Source organism: Chelonoidis abingdonii, chromosome 8 (genome assembly GCF_003597395.2).
Source record: "Chelonoidis abingdonii isolate Lonesome George chromosome 8, CheloAbing_2.0, whole genome shotgun sequence".
In the NCBI taxonomy this organism is placed as follows: Eukaryota; Metazoa; Chordata; order Testudines; family Testudinidae; genus Chelonoidis; species Chelonoidis abingdonii.
In genome coordinates this window covers 65,518,854-65,539,381 of record NC_133776.1, presented here as the reverse complement: position 1 = coordinate 65,539,381, position 20,528 = coordinate 65,518,854, and the positions used below count along the sequence as shown (strand labels likewise).

General features: G+C 44.7%; 1 protein-coding gene across 1 annotated transcript in view; it reads left to right on the top strand.

Moving 5' to 3' along the window:
- Positions 1–20,528, top strand: part of LOC116820008 (gamma-aminobutyric acid receptor subunit beta-4) — an 89,289-nt gene that overhangs the window by 14,615 nt on the left and 54,146 nt on the right. Inside the window, exon 3 of the mRNA XM_032772183.2 lies at positions 17,486–17,553. Within this exon, the coding sequence (XP_032628074.1) occupies positions 17,486–17,553 (68 nt within the window). The remainder of the gene's footprint in view (positions 1–17,485; positions 17,554–20,528) is intronic.

Sequence of the window (20,528 nt, the reverse complement as noted above, 5' to 3'; positions counted from 1 at the left end):
CAGCTAAAGTGATTTAATTTAAAAATTGAGGTGTTGATGAAAAATATTCACTTGCCTCTTGATCAGAGTATCTCAAAGCACTTTGCAATCCTTGTTTTACTAAAACCTCACAACCCCCATATGAGATAAGTCAATATTTTTACCTCCATTCTGCTGCTGGGGAAACTGAGGTACAGAGGCTTTATTTATATATGTAACACATTAGCTAAGTATGTCATTTCTCTTTCTAGAGGCTGGTTCACATAGTGAATCAGAGCCTACTAATGTAATGTCATGTAGTTCCTTTAGGTCAAGGGCTAAAGTTTGATGTGGAAAGTCAGAGGTTCCATCTTTGCTGATAACCCATGAGAGGGGGTGTAATTAGTTATGTACACATATATGGACAGTTCATGTGAAAGCTTGTATATTTGCATGCACCTGTTAAAAAGTGTATATGAAAATGGCTGAGTGCTTTTAAACAAATGCTGCACTCGACAGTGGCACAAAACCCATTAAATGAATTAACTCCATGTGCATAAAAGGTGAAATACATTAGAAAGCAGAGCCCTGTAGCAAGCATAGAGCTGTTCAGCGAATTGGTATTCCATAGCTGAAACCCATTGTTCTTGTTCCCATTGCACATAAGATAACAGAGCTCTTCAAGGGAGTCTTCTTTACAGGTCTGCAAGGGAATCAGTTTGCTCTAAGCAGGCTATGCGTTTCATGGTGGTCAGATGTCACTACAGTGTTATTCAGATACAAAAGGGTTATTCTTCTGTGTTCAGCATTTTTTCCCTTCCCTTGTGGTAGGAGCTGAGAAATTTCATTCTTTGACCTTTTTTTTTAATTCTCTGTCCCTTTCCCCTTGCACTGACACTAGAATATTGCTGTTAACTGATTGTGCAATCACAGATATCTATGCTTGTGGCAGGGGCAAGGCCCAGTGGACCTCGTGTGGCTTTGGTTTCAGACCTCAGGACCCCTTAGTTCAAGTCTGGGATGACTTGAAGTGTGGTTCTGGTTGGAAAAGAGCCTCTATAAAAATTACTTCTTGTTGTTCTATATTTATTCTCCCTCAGCGACTTCCATGTCAAATTTGCTCAGTTTACCAGTCAAAATAAGATATCTCTACCTGCCAGTGCAGCAAGCTCAGCCTGGGATCTGGAAATCAAGCTGTGTTCTCTCTGCTTTGGACATCATCACCAAGCAAAAAGATTCTGGAATCAGGGCTTAACTGGATGTGATTTTTTGATTGTGTGAATGTAATTTGCTCTTCTGTAGCATTATTGGCTCTGTATGACAAAGAGGAGTAAAGATGCTGTGCTGTGCAAACATTGACTAATGAATCCTCTCAACTGCCCTATGAGGTGGGGGAGTATTCCCACTCCTGTTGTACACTTCGGGAAGCCGGGGTGCACAGAGATTGAGATTTGTTAAAGATCAGGCAACAGATCAGTAGAAGAGCCAGGATTAGAGCTAAGAATTTCTGCCTCCCTTACTGTAAGAGTAGAACGCAGGAACGCCCAGGTTTCCAAGCCACTACCATACTCCTTACTAGTTAGGGTTAGTCAGTGAACTCAGCAAGGGGAGCAGATAGGGGCATTCACCTTTCTGACATAGCTTTGAAGTACACTGTATCATTAGTTTATTCACTGATAATTTATTTTCTGATTGATGAGGGGGAGAGGGGAATTGCTAATAACTTAATTCACAAATATTATTTGACTATCCCAGAGCTCACTGAATAATGAAAAACTGTATATGTAAATAATGTAGTAAGAAAAATGGGCAGGATGTAATTCTCCACCGACTTTGACCTTTACATTTCATAAGCTTCTGTAACAAATCCCACCACAAGCTGTCAGTAACTACTGACTTTAGATCCTTCAGCACCAAAGCACAGACCTCTACTACTTGAGCTAACAGAATAACTTCAACAGCCTGTAGCAGTATTAGACTTTTATTCACTACATGGAACAGCCACTAGAGGGAGATATGACATTTAGCTAGTATGTCACGTGTTCTTTCCATGATACATTATTATCAAAAGCACTTGGATTTAAAGGAAGGTTTCCCATCATGGCCAGTCTGTTTTACCCAGCTGAGAAATGATCATGCCAAATTGTCATTTTAATTTCCATTGGAGCAGACTATGATGTCACAGTGTGGCTATGCCACGGGCCCAGGTCAGAGCAGGTGTGGGAAGGAAATGCACATTTCTCCAGGAATGGCAGAGAGAATTACTAGCCCATTCATTGCTGTTTGTTTAAATGGTCTCTTTGTTTATAAGTTTGCCCCAGTGAGAAAATCCTTCTTTAAACCTCTTCTTCAAGGAGGTTTACTGGGTGTTGGTTAAACTGAATTTTTCTCTAAATCCAGGGAACTGTGTTTGCTCCAGGTCATACCAAGGGGTCCATTAATGAGGCTGTGCAAGGGGGAAGGCCAGGACTCAAAGGAGAATGAATTCCCCTCTTGCACCAGTCCATGCTGGGGAGTTCACTGAGACGATAGCAATAAATGAATCATGGAGATTGCGGTCTCAGTCTTGCATCCATTACAGTGCTGGGTGTCAGTTTGGGCTTTGAATTCCCCTGTCACTCCAGAAGCGGGTGAGCCTTCACGTTTATGGCTGGGAGTCCACTGATGAGGCAGTGCACAGTGAAGCTCAGGACTGAATGAACATGGAGACTGAATTCCCCTCTTCCTACAAGGTCCTCCTTGTGGTACCTACGGGGTGAGTCACATCACCTGTAGACCCCAGACTGGAGATGGCTCCAGAAGGGATTTTCAAAAGCATTCAACGTTAGCCTAACTCTGATCCCATTGGAGTCAAGGGTAAAATTCCCATTGGCTTACGTGGCAGCAGAGTTAGGACAGTGCTTAATACTTTTAATAACCTCACCCTATATGGGGTCAGTCCTGCAAAGCCTTACACCAGAGATCTCAAACTCAAATCATCATGAGGGCCACATGAGGACTAGTACATTGGCCTGAGGGCCGCATCACTGAAACCTTTTCATACAACAATACAAAAGTACAGTCAAAAATGAAAAAAATGCAGAGTAATATAGTATGCTATTTAAAGTTAATGTGTTAACTTTTTCAAAACTGTAATGCAAAGAGGGTTTTTTTAGTAAAATATAAACACCTGTAACTATTTCTTATGTGGTCAGTATCACTGATACTGATCTACACTAACAGTCTATCAACATAGCTGTAATGGCAGGAACTTTTTAAAGTAACTATTCATGTAAAATATGTTGCCAGTTTTAACAAACATTCTTCCCAACTACTCACAGCAAAGAATTATACATGTGGAACTTCATATCTCAGACTGCTCATCTAGTCCATGAAGCCCCGCCTCTTTCCCTCCCGCCCCGAGCCCCATCTCAACCCTTTCCCAAAAGTCCCTGCCCCAACTCCGCCCCCTCCCTGACTCATTCCAACCAAATCCCCGCCCCGGCCCTGCCTCTTCTCCATCTCCTCCTCTGAGCACTTTGCGTCCCTGCTCCTCCTCTGTCCCTCCTAGAAAGTCCTAAGCACCAACAAAAAGCTGTTTGGTGGCATTGGGAGGTAGGCGGAGGAGTGGGAACACAGAGTGCTCGGAGTGAGGGAGGGAGTTTGGCTGCCGATGGAGTTGGTGCCTATGGCAGGCCGCAGGAAATAATTCCGCAGGTCACATACGTGTTTGAGACCCCTGCCTTACACACATGAGTAGCCCACGCTCATTGACATCAGTGGCTCCTCTCATGTGAATAAGACCTGCTTGCCCATGTCTTGGCAGAACAGGCTCTCATATTATCTGTGCTCCTTGTGCTAGAAAAGTGTTGATAGTGGTTTGGAGAAAGGGACACAATAGGTACTTCCTGTTAGCTGGAGATTAGAGGCCCATAGAAGTAAATGGGAAGTCTCCTGTAGACTTCAGTGAGCTCTGAATCAGACCTTTGGTGAGAACAAAGGGGGAAGAGGAGGACTAATATTGCCTATTGCATCCATAATCTAAGCCAGAGTTCCTTTAATTCCTGAGTCTGATGTCAGCAGAAATATTAAAAGGGGAATACAATTAATCATTAAAGTGAACAGTTCCTTTGATGTTTACTAGAAATGAGAGGAGCTCGTCGGAATTGTCTCAGCCTGGGAAGGAAGTTTTGGGGAATGAGGGGGAGATTTGATGCCAGAAGTAGGATGTAAAGCAGGAGTTTTCCATATGTGTTTCTGGTTTTTGCACTGTTAACTCAGTTTCATTTTTTGAAGTTGGAGCAGAATTTGACAGGCAACTTGATTAATAATGTGTGCTAATCACTTTGAGGAATTGTAGAAGATGTCTACATATATATCAGCCTTACAAAACCCTAATCACCCAAGCACCCCAGGCAAGTAATTCTTTTGATGGGCAAGTGACATACCGTTAGTTGCTTTTGTTATTATCAGCTGTGCTGGCAAAGGCTAGGCAAGTGGATTTTGTGAAAAGGCTGGTAAATTTTCAGAACATTTATGTAAGGCAAATCTCTGCTGATATGATCATAATATCAGCACATTGGTGGTGGACGCTTTCAAAAGCGGCTAGAGATTCTGAGTGCCCACTTTGAATCCCCTTCACTGTTACCTACTCTTATGATTTTAGCACAAGTCACATAATCTTTGGTGTTTTTCTTAAAGCCGCAGCTCCTGAAGTCAAGTCATTAGGGATGAACTGCCGCTTTCATTAAAAGAAAAAGTTCATAGATTGTAAAGAAAAGGTGGAGAATATGAGCTGAGTGCACCCTAAAGGTTCACACATCAGAAGGCAAAGAAAAATAATCCCAAATGTATTATTATTTTTAAAAATTCTGATGATTTCTAAGAAAATCTCATGATTTTTAAACCAGTTTCATGATTTTTTCGGGCCTGGCTCATGATTTTTGAATGTTCGGGGTTGGCAATACTGCATCTTAAAGGGGCCTGACAGTTCTGAGACGCAGCCACACATACGACCCAGTGCCTTATTTCAAGTCTCTGGCCAACTGGTGAGTCAAGTGTTATGTGACAGCTCAAAGGCAATGCTCCCTATAAGGGGGAGCCTGCTCAGTTAGAAGGAAAATGCAGCATTAGTGGAAGGACCTATGATGGGTCCCCTGTCTCAGTCGGGAAGACAGTCTGGTAGGAAATACGTGTAGAGAGCAGGTGTAATGGGGAAAGGCCAGGAGCAGGTGTGGGTTTCAGGAAGGAGCTATAGAATCCATGGATGATTTAGCTGAGTTAATAGTGTTAAATAATCAAAACCCTGAAGAAAGGGACTGAAATTCTGCCACTATTGGGAGCTTTATCTGACAGTGAGTTGGCTCATTGGCTTACACTGACTTTCAGGGATTGGGGTTTAGCACTTTTTGAAAACCAACCCTCTTGACGGTATCTCAGTTTGGCAAACGCCAGAATTGGAGCCCCCCAAATTACTAGCTAGATCCTGAAAATCCAGGCCCCGATGTCTATAGAAAACTGGCATGTTCTCAGCCGTCAGGTTGTACTACTGTTCTGTGCTGCGTGTGCTGGATTGAAATGGAGCTGGAGCTAGTGGTATCCTGTAAAACAGAAGAGTGAGCGAATGATGAAGTATGATTTCTTCATTAAAAATTAAAAAAACAAAAAAATACCTTCCCATTGCCCCTTTGATAAATATGACAAGTCAATAGATTTTCTTGTTACAAATATTTGCAGTGTTTCATAATGGGGTAATGGATTTGATATCAACCAAAGTGTTTGCATTAACCTATCTAAATTAATTTGGTTCAGCTCACTTTGCATGAAGGGATTGGATGACTCAGGGCTTGGTAATATGTACAAATGTTTTCCTACCAATAGGTCCTGGGTTCAAATCCAGCCCTGATCTATAGTGAATGACAACTGTTAACTGATTAATAGTTGCTGGTTGATATCAAGACCCCTCATGTTTGGTATCGATTGGCTCCTTTGTTGACAGTCTGAGGAAGTAAGTTAAGGAATGAATCAATCACATAGACCCACTTCCCTTATGACCTTTAAAGGTAATCATAAGACTAAGGCATGCTGATGGGGCAATATGGGGACAGCTTTCACAGCTACTGACCATTATGTGGCTAAACAGATTAATTCAGTCTCTAGGGCTCTTCATCCAGCACTACATTATCTTAAAGTTTCTCAGTGAATTTTTAAAAAAAGAGATATTTTTTATGTTGGATTAAACATCAAGGAATGATTTGACATGCTTGCATGAAAATATGTTAGTAGGACATAGTCAGGGCTGGTAAGTAGACCCATCAGCCTTGGTTTGCTTTGCAGGCTTGGGCATGCATGTCACATGAGTACATGTACTTTTCATCAGACACATTTCCCTTATCTGCAGTTTCATACTTGGGAGCCAGTGGGGTAGTGAAATCCACAAAAGCCCTGCCAGACAGCGGAAGGATGGTCTCGTGAGTTTCACTTCCTCCTGTTGTCCCAGACTTCTTGTGTGACTATGGACAAGTCACAGAGGGCCTGATTGATTTCAATAGGTTGGATCAGGGCGTGAATCTCCTTATGCTTATGTTCCCTGTGTGTGGGGACAGTAATCCTGCCTTCCTCTCACTCATGATCTGTCTTGTCTATTTAAACTGTAAATTCTTGAGGCCAGGGACTTCCTCATTTGTTTGTACAGCACCTAGCACCATAAGGCTCTGATCTAAGCACTCTGCATCCTTCCTGTGTGGTCGGATGTCACTTAGGCCACAAGCAAAGCCCTGCCATACCTGTGCATCCTGGGCTGCTGTTTGCATGTCCTCTCTGTTAAGTCCCTTAAGTTTTCCCTCTCTGGGTACTGTTCAACAGAGGAATTCTTTTGGTCAGCTGCTTTTGTGTGTGCCTCCAGCTGTCCAATGGCATGCCTGTCATGGCGCATGCTCTGGCTTCATTCTTAACATATGTCCCAGACATTTCCATCTTCTTTTCTGAATAACTTTGGAGAGAATGGGGTTCTGGAACTCTCTGATGGCTCTTAGTGTTTGTTAGATTCCATCTAATACCTGGTATTTTTCTGAGGCATTTGCTTTCGAAGACATTTAGACGTCCGTCTGTACCTTGGCTGGCTTTCCAGCTTTCACACCCACGTGGGAAGATGGAAATAACATTGGAGGGGAACATTCATTGTTTGGTGTTCAAGTTGAAGATTTCTAAATCTAAACCTTGTTTTAGCTGGTGAATGCAGCTGCCACCTTGCCAGTTGGTGACATTCTCTCCTTCTGGATAGCCAGGCACTGCAGTTGTATAAATAGTTATAAAAGGGACACAGGAGCCTGAAAATAAACCAAGCATTCAACTGTGAGATAAACTGCAAATCCATGATGGAGACCCAGGTTCAAGGCTGCTCCCATTGCTGTCTTCCCCATGCTGAGCTGAGTGGGCGTGGGCCAGGCGGTGTAACATAGTTCCCTGTTGTCATCTTCTTTCCCTTATCCCATCATCTGGGTTTGGGTTGTTGTGCCAGCATCCACCATCTTCATCTGTCCAAGTAGTCACACAGTCCCCTATATTGTGATGGATGAATCTGACATAAAGGACGAGGGAACAGTATGGTGAGTAAGCTGCCCTTGTGAAATGTTTACTGTTCTGTCCCTCCTTGGGAGCATGGCAGAGTCGCCCATAGGAAAAGAGGACCAGGTTTCCAAAGGAACTCAGCTCAGCACCCACAGCTGGGGCCAGATTGACAGAGGAGATCAACTCCCATTTAGGCAACTAGCTACTTGCGCCCAGTGGTCTGAACTCTTGAAAATCTGGCCCTTATTTAGGTGCTGAAATGAGAGCTAAGCTGTGCTGGAAATCTGACACCCAATGCCTCCTAGGCTCAGCCAGTGACACACAAAGAGCACAGCAAAGGTGCATTACATAACAGACGGACGATAGTGATCCAGTTGATCAACAGCATCCTATGATCCAAAGGAAAACTTCGGTCCTCTGGATGCTGGAAGAACAGACTCCCATAATGCTTATAAGTTAATCAAGCCCTAGGAAATGTACTAGACCAGTGGTATATTTGTCTGTATTTTACCTGCCTGGAGGGTGAAGAGGGAGTTTATAGTGGAGCCATGGGACCTTACTGCAAATCTGAGGGACAGCAACCATTCTCAGTATACACAGCATGACCGTCAATGGAAGTTAGGTGTGTAAACTGCTTAGGCCCTTTTGAAAATCCTGTTAGGTGCCTCGCTACATTGTTAGGTGTCCAAATACCTTTGTAAACCTGGCCCAAAGTACTTAGGCACATGTCTAACTTTAAGCATGTTAATAGTCCCAGTGAAGTCAATGGGATGGCATGCTTACAATGAGGCTGAATGAGTGCCTGGATGACCTGGGGGCTTGCAAAGGAATTCCCCAGAGTTAATTTGCTTTCTGCTGCTTTTCATTCTGTTTTAAGCCTGCACAATTGATACCTTGTTTTTATTCAGCTCAGATACTTGCCTACCACCATCTTTTAAAATCAACCTCGATCTAGCTTCCTCTATAATCCTTCAAAACCCACGGGATGGCTTTTGTAGTCTGTTTCAGCCAATTGATTGTTCTCTCTAACTTCAAAATTTCCATGGGATAGTCACAATATCCCACTTTAATCCCCACTAATCCATTAAAAATGCCCATGGGATAGCCTCAGTAATCCACTGCGCCTCACGGATGGCATTCTCTAGTTTCCGGCTTTCCCTGGAATATTCACAAAATAATGATTGTTACATTTATACCAGCATGGCACCTCACCTTCTGAAGGAGCCCACAGCAGCGCCTTGCAAATTGATATAGGGCTCACTTCATCCACAACTGCAATGCTACCCTCTCTGGGGTGAAACATAGCAGCTGTTCAATAGTGCACAGCAACACTATGCAACAGTTGAGGGCAGGAAATGAAAAATACTGTATCCATTCAAATCTGCAGGGTCAACAGCTTGTTGGAATTTGGCCATCACAACAAGGTTAACACCTGTACTCTTGGAAAGAGCGCAAGGGGATATTAATGAGTACGAGTGGTCAGTTTTATGTCTCAGCTCAAAGGTGGCACAGCCAGCAGCACAGTGCCTCCTGGCTCCATGCTGAGCAATTGGTTCAATGCATGTAGGCTCAGGTTTTTCACAGAAATCTTCTTCTGTATGAGTACCCAGCTAGCCCAAGCTTCTCTTAGCTTTTGAGACCAGAGAGGACTGCAGCAAAAACATAGCATGATTATATACAGAAGATGCTGTTTTGTTATGTGAGTCCTAATTACTGCCTCAAACACAACACAGTACTCTGCTGTATCTTGGAAACGGCTCACTCTAACTTTCCATTTCCCATGGGACATCCCTAATATTCCTCCTTATTAAATGAATTGTGCAAATTGAGCAATCTGATTGGCTACTGGCCAAAAGCCATGCTGTTAAGAGAGTAGAACAGCACCAGTTGGAACTCATCATTAGCTCCAGCACTCAGGGCTATATGGTGCTTAGTCTGACAAAGGTGTGAATAGATGGGAGTAGGTGCGAGGAGATATTCCATCCCCCATCCCAATAAGAATCAGCAGGACTCAAATGCAGGCCAGCAGAGCTACCAGACAGTAGACACTGCCACACCACAATAGCTATAACCTGGCCACTGCTCAGATGCTGCAAACTGCAGCAGACATACACTATGAAAGGTCCTGCCCAAGTGACTCCGTTGGAGGCTCCCGATTGGCCTTTTTACCCCATATAAGCCCACGGAGTGTACTAGAAATCAACAATTTAGATCTCCAGTGAGCTGCCATGATTGACACTCCTTCCAAACTCCTGGAACTCTGGAGAAACAGGATAAGGGACTTAGTACTGCAGCTACCTAAGGAAATTCTCCTTAGGTCAAGGGCTAAAAGCATGTGTTTTTGGAGCAGAAGGAGCAGGCATCTAGCCCCTAGCTACCAAGGAAGAGGTGTGATTTTAAATAGTAATTGGGTGTGCTTTTCTGCAACACTTGAATTCATTACGCTGCCTTTCCCCAAATCTGTGTGGTTTCTACTACTGCTGTCAACACTGGAGTTCTGTTGCTTGGAGCATGAGCACAGAGACTGTGGCTCTGGCTTGGATTCTGAGACTTTGCTTAGAACCCCAGCTGAAGTTCTGACCTCTAGTATTGACTTTGGCCCTGAAATCTGACCATGACAAACCCTTCATGTGGGCCAGGCAGCTCTTTCAACTCCAAAAAAGCATGTTTTTAGCACTTGAGCTGAAAGAGAATTTCCTTAGGTAGTTGCAGTAGTAAGTCCCTTATCTTATCTCTGCCGCCAGCAACTTGAAGGCAACACCACACTCACTCCTACCACCCAAAGCCAGGACATCACAGCAAGGCAAGAATGGGGCCATTTTCCTTTCTCCTCTACCCCAGCTCCTGGCCCTGGGCCTTTTCATCCCTCACCTGGCAATGTGGGGCAGTGCCTTAAACCTGCAATCTAGCCCCCATCTGCTGATTCCCAGATATTTTTTGCCCCATGCCCAGACCAGTGTACAGTGGGGTAAGGCCTGGCCTGCTAGGAACAGGGGCAGACTCTGACAGGAATGCTGGAAGGAGTGCTTTGATATCAACCTCTGTAAATGTTTGATGTTTCTGGCTGTTGCACTGGTAGGACAAGCTCACTGTGTGCTTTGCGATAGGCTGGAGGGATGATGGCGAGGTCGGCTGTGAGTCACACAAATGCAGAGGGAATAAAAACAGGTGAAAAGGGGTTGGGGATGTTTAATGTGTATTTAAAGTTTGATTGTGTTGGCAAGATTTAAGCAGGTGCTTAAGTGACCTAGCTGAACTCATTGCTTCTAAACGTCACCACAAATCAGAGAGATACCAGATAAAATCAGTTCCCAAAACACTTTGCTTCTGCTTTCCTGGCACATGGTCAACTATCCTTGCTCCACAACCAATAATAACCCCTTCTGATTCTCAGGCACCTCTGCCCCAAATACTAAGCCATAACACTTTTGGGGGGCCATGTCAAGCATTTCTGAACTAACCCTGTTTGTCTGTTACTGCTGGTTTGTCTGTGGGACAGGAACTTGTCTTTTAATAAATATTTTTCCTGCACCTAGCACGAGAGAGCCCCGATCTGGATTGGGGCTGTTAGGCACCACCATGATACAGATAAATGGCATTAATTAACAATCCCCTTTATTATAGCCATCCCATATTATAAAACCGAAAAGAGACTCCATGGTGCCCATTATTAGGCTGGTAGTATAGCATTTCTTGGTTACAAGATGCGCTCAGCTTATGACCTTTCCAGCTAGGTTGTGTAATAGTGGTGAGTGTTATGGTCATTGGACCCTAAAGGAGATCAGCACTAGTGACACTTCACTCATTCATAATATAGTGCTGAATGTGAGCCATGGTCTGTAATCTATGATTACCTGTGGGATTTTGTCTCTAACATACCAGTACCTGTCCGCATACAGTCAGAATGGCTCAGGGGAATTTTTCTGTTTCCACGTGTAAAGAACAAAGCATATACCATCCATCTAACATAACGGTTATGTAAGATTATGGAAAACAATGACGAGAAAGAACCAAAGTAAAGTCTCCATGTGTGAGAGCGAGAGAGCGCAGTGTGTGCATCTCCTCTGCAACAAGCTGCAGAAACTCTCAGAACAAAATAGCAACTGTCTCTGAACAGAGGCAGGTGCTTATAAATATAAAGGTGCAAGTGCAGAAAAAGGACATCCCAGTTTCATAGCTGCATGCACCACCAGGTGTGTGGGACTAGAAGAGAAATTCAAAGAGTAGCACCAGCTGGTACAACCTTTCACAAAGTGCAGCCTGCATTCCACCTCTGCTAGTACAGCTCTGCCAGCCATTTGGGAGTGGAATAGGATCCTGATCTTGCCCCAGCCTGTTTCTGGAGCCCTGTGCCAGGCTCCTTGAATCGTGAGCACTTGGAACAAAGATTGTTATTTTGCATAGTTATCCTGAGGAATCTGGGGAGAAACTGCTTGTGCTTATGTCCCCTTCAGGGCTAGGTGCAGTCTTTTCCTATATATAGGTCCAGTGCCCCCAGACAGGCTGAACACTCTACCTGAGAAAAGGAGGGGATGGCAAAGAGAAGTAAATTTACCCATGAGAGTGGGAGCCCATCATGGTCAAAGCCAAACTGGTCTGATTAGGAAGCCAGCCTTTGATGCAGCTGCTGAGGGAGTCTTCCAAACTTGCGCATGGAGAAAGTTCCATAGGCAGGATCCCTGAGCAGAAAACTCCTTGGTCCAGTTCAGAACTGTGCTGAAAAACCCTAACCACATTATAAAGAAACACAAAATCGCATTGTCTCCTTTCCTTTCTGTGCATGGCTCTAATGCTGTGCAAGACAGCCCAGAGGGCAAAATTCTTCATTCATCTGCAGGCTAGCTATAGCACAGGCAGGCCTGTGCTGCCCCATCAACAGGTTCTACTTCCTGTCTGAAGGGAGAAACTTGAGGGGCCAGGGGATGATCAGTTCCATGAGATTCTTCGCTGTGCGTCCCTTAGTGCGGGTTTTGTGAGGCAGACGCACATCTTCTAGGAAATGTAGAGACCAGCCAAACTCAGTATTGTCAACTCCAAGTGTTTGTAAAGCCTGAGCCAGCCGCCCCCCCCCCCCCCAAATCACAAAATTGGCTTTAAAAAATCATGAGATTTCAAAACATAATCCAATGAGTTCTTTGTCATTTGCCTTCTGGTTTCTGAGTCTTTCAGGGACACATATTCAAGCTTTTCTCAGCAATAGTAAGGTCTAGAAACTTTTTTTTAATGAAATATCAGATTCTCACATACTCACAAGACTCTAGGAACTGAGGCTTTTAAAAAATCAAATACTGTGAGAGTCACAATATAATTGTGAGTTTTGGCAATGCTACTAATTTGCTCTCACGTAAGTCGCTGGACAGCTGTCATAGAGTAACAATATTCTGTCACTATAATATCCCTTTTTAGCGGTTTCATTTTTTCTGGTTTTGTCTTGAACTTTAATTTTTCAGAGTCTCTTTTTTCTTCTCCCTAATACGATTGTCACAGGCAATAAGGTGCTTTTGCTGCAAAACAGCTGAGATTTCTCTACTGATGATGGGAAGTGGGGAATTTTTCCCCTAGGAGCAGTGGTGGGGAAATTTGCAATTTGTCCCTGGTAAGGAACATCGTGGAAAGGTGCTATTCACTGGTGAAAATGGCATCACCTCAATCTCTACCACCTGGATGGAATCCTTTTTCATGTGGAAACATTTCCCCTTATTAATATGGCTAATGGCACAGATCAGAGAGCATCATAACATCAACAATGCCATGAATACTGGATCTGCTTCCACCACCCAAACTCAAATAAAGTAGCCCAGGGCCCTCTCTATTAGCCAAAAAGTGACACTGATAATGTTTTTTTTAATCCTTTATCTCTTGTATTAATCCCACCTGAGATTATGAACATTGACAGAGTTGTATTTATTGTGCACAATGGATGTCCTTTGTTTATTTTATTTATTTACACTTCACTCAAAGCTTGGACATTGGCAGTAGATAGAAGATGAAATGAGCCAATTTACAGTCTCATCTAGTGGCCCGAGCAGAGACTGGGCCCCATTGTGCTTGGCACAGCACAAAAATATAGTGAGAAATAGTGTCTGCCCTGACGAGGCTGAAACCTAAATAGACAAGTCTTGCAAAGGACAGGACAGAAACCCCAGGAACAGAGAAGGTAAAATGACTTCACCATGGCCACACCAGGAATAGACCACCGCTCTCCTGAATAATGGACTGCTGCCCTGCCAACTAGACCACATTGCTCTTTGCTACCTCAGTGACACGCCAGCCTCTCCTGGCTTCTTCCATGCCCTTGTGTTGAGGGGAGTGATTTGTTGCCATACTTTACCAACAGCCCATTACCCCATATGAGCTCAGCTGTGTTGGATGGTGCATTGGGATGGGGGCAAGGCAAGGCTGCACTCATTCCCCACCCCACCCCTGCAACTCCCGCATGAGGGGCTGGAGTGAGTGGGCGCTTAGCCCTGTGTGCTAGCCTTAAGGTGCAGGTAGCTCGTTCAGGGATGTGAGAGGGATTCTCATTCCCCTGCCTGGGCGTGTTCTCCACTTCACAATAAGCACATGAGTAATCCCATGGGGGTAAATTCTGATGTTGAATAATACCTTGGTGTACGAATAGCCTGTGGCTTGTCATGTGGGTTAAAGGACTACTGAACCAAAGCAAGGGTATCAGGATCAGATTTTTAGCCACTTTGTAACCCCCTGCTTTTGGCAGCTCCTCTCTGTCTCTTGCCCCCTCTGATATGACTTAGGCATGCACAGATTTCACAATTGCTTCCCAACCACCCTGGGAGACAAACCCCATAAATCTTCATCTTTGTATTTCCAAAGAAGGACACAGGCTTCTTAAACTGTTGAGTTTGCAAACTGGTGGCCTCAAGCAATTAGAGACATCTCCCACTTGGCATCCCAGTGACTAGGCTGGATGGTCTCTGCAGCCACTGGTGTGCTGGAGATCTCTCTCTGGCTGAGCCCGTAGAAGCTGTGCTAAGCTCAGCTCAGCTGGAAGTGGTGCTTTGTGGATCTTAAATCCATCACTCATCTTTCTTAGAGCAGGGATTTGGGAGTCAGGAGTCCTGGATTCTATTCATGGCTTTGACACTGAGTCACTGCATGACCTCAGGCACTCAGATACCATGGTGATGAGTGTGGCATAAATGCCTAGACAGATAGATTAGATTAGACAGACTTTGTGCGTTTGACAGCTCTTTGTGTAGCGTCATTGTGAGTTTCCCCTTATACTCAGTCAATTTCCTTTGTTGTTTCTGTGGGTCTTTCATGTGGAAACAGGGGAGAGAAACATATATATATTTAGATGGCAAAAACTTGATTGTAAAACCACAAAAATTGTCAGTGTATATGTGGGGGCGGGAGGTGAAGGGGAAGGAAGTGGAGGTGGTTGGTGGCAGTGGTAGGACTTTTGAAAGGAGAAGAAACAGACTCATAGATTCCATGGCCAGAAGAGACCATTGTGATCATCTAGTCTGACCTTCTGTACAACATCAGCCAAAGAACTGCCCTACAATAATTCCCAGAGCAGATCTTTTAGAAAAACATCCAAGTTTGATTTAAAAATTGCCACTGATGTAGAATCCACCACGACCCTTGGTAAATTGTTCCAGTGGTTAATTACTCTCACCATTAAAAATTTACACCTTATTTCCAATCTGAATTTGTCTAGATTCAGCTTCCAGCCTTTGGATTGTGTTAGACCTTCCTCTGCTAGATTTAAGCAGCTTAATCCATTAGACTGCAGATGAGACTAGGGACTCCGAAAACCTGGCCTTCTATTCCTGGCTTTGCCACACACCTGCTGTGTGACCTTGGGCTAGTCTCTAGGCTCTCTCCCACCCTTTGTCTATTTATATTGTAAGCTCTACAGGCAGGGACTATGTCTTGCTATGCAAATGTATAACCACTTGCACAGTAATCATAGTAATAATAAATAATAAAACCCTGATTTTAGCTGGTGCTCTCGTAATAAAAAACAGTGTCAGGAAACTGACAAGAGAATGATTTTTTTTTCTGATAAAGCCTTTCCTTGTGCTCCTAATAGCACCCGATGTGATTAAGACTGAAAGAGTTTTAAAAATTCACCTGGTTTGTCTCTGCTGAGGCTGGCTATGCCTTTCACACTTCACTCAGCTTGAAAGGTGAGGCTGACAGGTCAGCTCTGTGCTTGCCAACCATGGGGTGGCCAGTTAGTGCCCCTCTGTGGTGTTGGTTTTCTGAGTCGGGCAGACATCAGACTGAGAACCCACCCACTCATTTCAGGCAAACAGCCAGCAGTCTGCTGTCTGTATACTTTAAAGTCCAGCACTGCAGCGTGAATGGCTGCTCCTGCTGCAGAATGTCCAACAAGCTCTGAATCAGAGAGGAAAAAAATACTGCACTGTCTCTTTAAGGAGATTTGCACTAATTACAGTAGTTATTGATTCTGATGTTTTAAGTGTTGTTCATATCCCATTAAAGGATAATGTTGTCTAATTTACAGGCATAGGGTCTCAGTAACTGCACACCCAATCACAAGGAAGCCTTAATGACACTACTTTCCTATTTCTGGTAACACTCAATTAATATATCATTTCATTTCCAGTTTAAATGCCTCCCCCGTCACCCCATTTGCTATTTTTTTTAGTTATTTTGTGATTATCTGTAACTATTTCAGCACTTGGAGCTGCTAATGACTTGAAAAGTCAACACGGTGTGTGGCAAAATTTCCTGCCCCTCCTCTTCTGGACTCGTGCAAGACATCACTCAGTAAAACACACACAAGAAGAGGGACTTGTTTTCTTGGGGATCGTACCCACTCAGAGGGGTTTGGATGGGGGTGGAGACTAGAACCCACTAAGACTTTGATCACCTAACAGGCAGATGGTCTCCTCTAGCTGGCCATAGTTAGAGTAGCAGATCCTGTTTTCTCTCTGTGGGCCTAGCTAATAGCCAGCAACATCACATTTACTCACCTATAGGCACAAATCCATATGTTAGAAGCGTTGGCCTTACAGAGAACACTAAGGTATTGGGCTAATGCACTACAGTTTGAAATCCTGCCATGTGGGGTTAGCAGTGTATATAGTAGGACATTTATTTTGTATATGGTTACAAGAGGTTATGTGCCAGGGGAAGGGACCTCTGCAATCCTGGGAAAGTTATGTTCTTCTCATACCCCCATTCTACAATTTCCAGTCAGACATTGGCTCTTTATCCACAGGTGAGGATGGCTTGGCCGCTGAAGCCTCCTGGGGAAGGGGGTATCCCAATTAGCCACTTAGCCAAAACACACCAAAAGGCGTCCATACAACTCATTGGCCATGAGGGCAGAGCAAGACGGTACCTTGTTGCCAAGCAGATTAAGTTTGACAATGAACTGAAGTGCAGTGCTGCTCGGAGAAGTGACTGTGAAAAACGGCATCAGCTTCCTCCACAGATCTGCTCCCTGCGTGTCCAGAGGCCTGTCTGCTGTCTGCGCTGACTAACGTATGGTTTAAAAATGGTTAGCATTGCAGAGCCGACTCCGTGAAGAGGGAGTGAGCTGGAGTCTAGTCCCTCGTATGCCACAGCGGCAGTTTGTTTGCTACATTCCAGTTACGTGGCCAATCAGTTACACCTATGCAAGCCCGTGGCTGAACATGAGATCCTACAGGTGTCACTGGTGGCAGCACTGGAAGGCAATGGGGCTACACAGGTGTCAGTGAGGGCATCGTTTGGTCTGTAGAAATGAATTATTAGTGATGAAGGAAAGAATCCAGCTTCTCTCTCAGATCCCAGGGTGAATTTGCAGGGCAGGCAGTTAGAAAAATCCACCTTTTCCCTAGTAAATTGGGCACTCTTGATGTGAAAAGCCTTTCAACCCAGTGGACCTTGTACCTTCACTTTCCATTGGTAACTTCATTGCCCAGTAAGCTGCACTGCTGTGTGTGGGCAATATGTCTGGAGCTGTGTACTGTTCTAATCTGGGCCCTTTGTGTTTCAGGTAATCCTGTTACAGTGGGAATGAGCATCCATATCTCCAGCATTGACCAGATTTCAGAAGTCAACATGGTAAGTCCAAAAAGAAGCAAAAAGCTAACAAACTTTATCCATCCTCCAGGGAGAGAGAAATCCAAACCTATGGCTACTCAGAGTCATTAGAGCAACAGGAGTATTTTTTTTTGCAAGAGTTTGGGAGCTAACATAGGAGGGGTGGCTAAATTCCAGTGTGTGTAATTAAGTTTGGTTTCTCTGCATTCCTTCTGCAGTTATTCTTCTGAAAGATTGTATTTGGTGGAAGGGTGAAGGAGACATTCACTGGAGGTTATTCCTCTGTTCTCTCGGTTCTGAACAATGTAGAAGAAGCCTAGCCTTATCTAGAGCTCTCTGGCCAGTGAAGAGAATTAAAACTTTTGTGTCCCAATGTTCCTGCCCTGTTTCTCTGGGTCTGGACATTTCTGTCTGATTTCAGTGCCCACTAGTGTTCCTGCTCTTGGTTTGTGTGTGAGAGGTGGGATTTTTAGGAGTCGAGGGGAAACACTTTTGTTTTAAATCTTCTCTACACTTGGAACAGCTTGGGCCAAATTCAGCTCCGTTGAGTTGAGTGGGAGTTGCACCCACCTGCATCAGGGCTGAATTTAGCTCATGGTGCATCCATGTTTTCAGATAAAAGCATTTGCACTGCAAGTTCTTGCACAGTAAAGCCTTGGAATGCTGCGTTGAGGTCTGGCTTTGCTATGGATCTGTCTAGGACAGGTTAGATTTCCCTGCAGGTCAACCCTTGGCCTTCCATGTGGTACATGCGCTTCTCATTGCTACTTCTAACAGCTTGTCTTGTGGGACAAACTCAAAATTCCAGTATAGATTTCTGGCTCCCAATGCTGTAGTATCTGAGCACTTTAATATATGTCTCCTCACAACCCTACTGTGAGATAAGATGGAGCTATCACCCCCCTGTTACGTGGGGAACAGAGGCACTGGAAGTTAGGTGCCAAAGTGCCTTTGAGAATCTGGGCCTGCATGATTTGCCCTACATCTATGGCAGGAAATTGAATCTAGGCCTTCTGCATCTGGACCATCCTTCCCCTCACTGTGCTAACACCACTTTTTGACTCGATGCAGTCATCCCGCCAAACACAGACAGCTCACCCGCTCCAGGAGAGCAGGCCTTCCACCCGTGTGCCATGTCTGTAGCATTTCCAGTGGCAGACTGGCACTGATCACATCTGTGCTGGGTCCACATGAGAAGGCCCTCCTCCTATCCACACTGGCTATGGCCGGTCCATACCAGGATGGACGGTGGCTGTCTGCTTCCCACCTTGTGTACATTGAGCACTTCTTAGGAGAACTGTCCTACCTGTCTTGATGGGTATGTTGTGTCCTCACTAGAGGGGCATTTCTCTCTCCCATGCAGGGTATGACAGGATCTGGCTCCTGCCTGTTCCTCATACCTCATGTGCTGTCTCGTAGGAATGTGTCCTGCCTGCCTGTCCTTGATATTTTGCAGGACTGGTCTCCTACCTGTGTCTGATGAACCACTCAGACTCTCACTCTGGAGTGTGGCTTTCTCCTGTGATCTCTCCACATGTGTGTATGGAGGAGGGGGACTCTTGCTGAGAAGTGTTGTGTCTGCCCATACTGGAGATGCCTGGTTCTGCTAGGGAAGCTCATTGACAGACATTTCTTCCCCCCTATGCTGGCTCTATGAGACTCACTTAAAGTATGTTCTTCCAAGCTGTGACTATTATGTCTCGTTCTCAGTGTGGGAGCTTTCTCCCTAGCTATGTTGGGGGCTCAGGTTCTTGCTGAGTTTAGCATGGTACCCTTGATGGACACACTAAGTATGCCTGGTAAGGTCTGGTCCAGTGGGTAGGGCACCAGACTGGGATTCAGAAGTCCTGGGTGTTATTCCTGTCTCTCACCGGCAGGGTAACCTTTGTCATGTCACTTTCCTGGGCCGCTGTTTTCCCCTCCCACCCTTTGGCTTGTCAATTCGGATGATAAGCTGGGTGAGCAGCATCTCTTAGCTACATGTCTGTAAAGGGTCTGGCATGATGGGACACTAATTGACATGAGGACCTTGAAGTGCCACTGTAACTTAAAGAATCAGAATGGGAGAGGCAGCTTTGAAAGGGGTTGAAGACTGGAGCCATCTTAACAAGCAGACATTAAAGGAGCCAGGGATAGTGTTATTCACCGTGTGATGTGAGCTTCTGCACTGAGCAGATTTTGACTTCTTGCTCTCTGCGCTGGGTAGCAAATCCCCCTGGGAAAGGTCGGTATCTCACCCTGGGTCCAGGCACAGGGATAGCAGCAAGAAAAACAAGGCATTTCTCAGCACTGTGTGAGATCAGGAAATAACCGTTCAAGGAATAAATTAAAGGTGCACACGCGGGGCTGCATTGCCATGGAAACCAGATAGCTTCTATTGTTACACAACAAGCACTGTTTCTTACTGCCCCTTGTAGGATAATTAATTAATCCCCAAATATCCCTTTCTGGCACAATGGGTGCTGCTGCTGTGATCGGAGTGCCCCCTCACCTGCCAGGTCCCTTTGTTGTGTTTACCCTCTCTTGGGGCTGCAAGTTGCGGCAGACCGGGCACTGAGAGAATGGTGGTGAATGCTGGAGGTTACTGGATACTGGGCTGTATTACACAAGAAGTTAGTTTTCTTTGAGATTCCAGCCAGCTACAATGCTGCAAGGTAATGCAGTTCTGTCCTACAGCGATACAATAGTTTTCTGAGTGTTGTAATACCGAGGAGATGATGCAGTAATATCTCAGAATGGTGGTGGTAGTGGGGAGTTTCCTACGTGCTCTAATGTAGCAGAGGCAATGCAGTTCTGTCTCAGAGTTGTAGGCTTCCAGGTGCTGATTTGGTAAAGCAGATTCAGTTGTGTGCTAGTGCTGGAGGTTCCCAGATGCTGTGCTATATTGTAGCAGAAGTGATGGAGTCATGCCTTAGTGCAAGAGGTGCTTGGCTGTAGCGCTGGAATTGTAATATCTTCTCAGAGTCATTATAATTAAAGTGCCTTCTCTGAAAAAT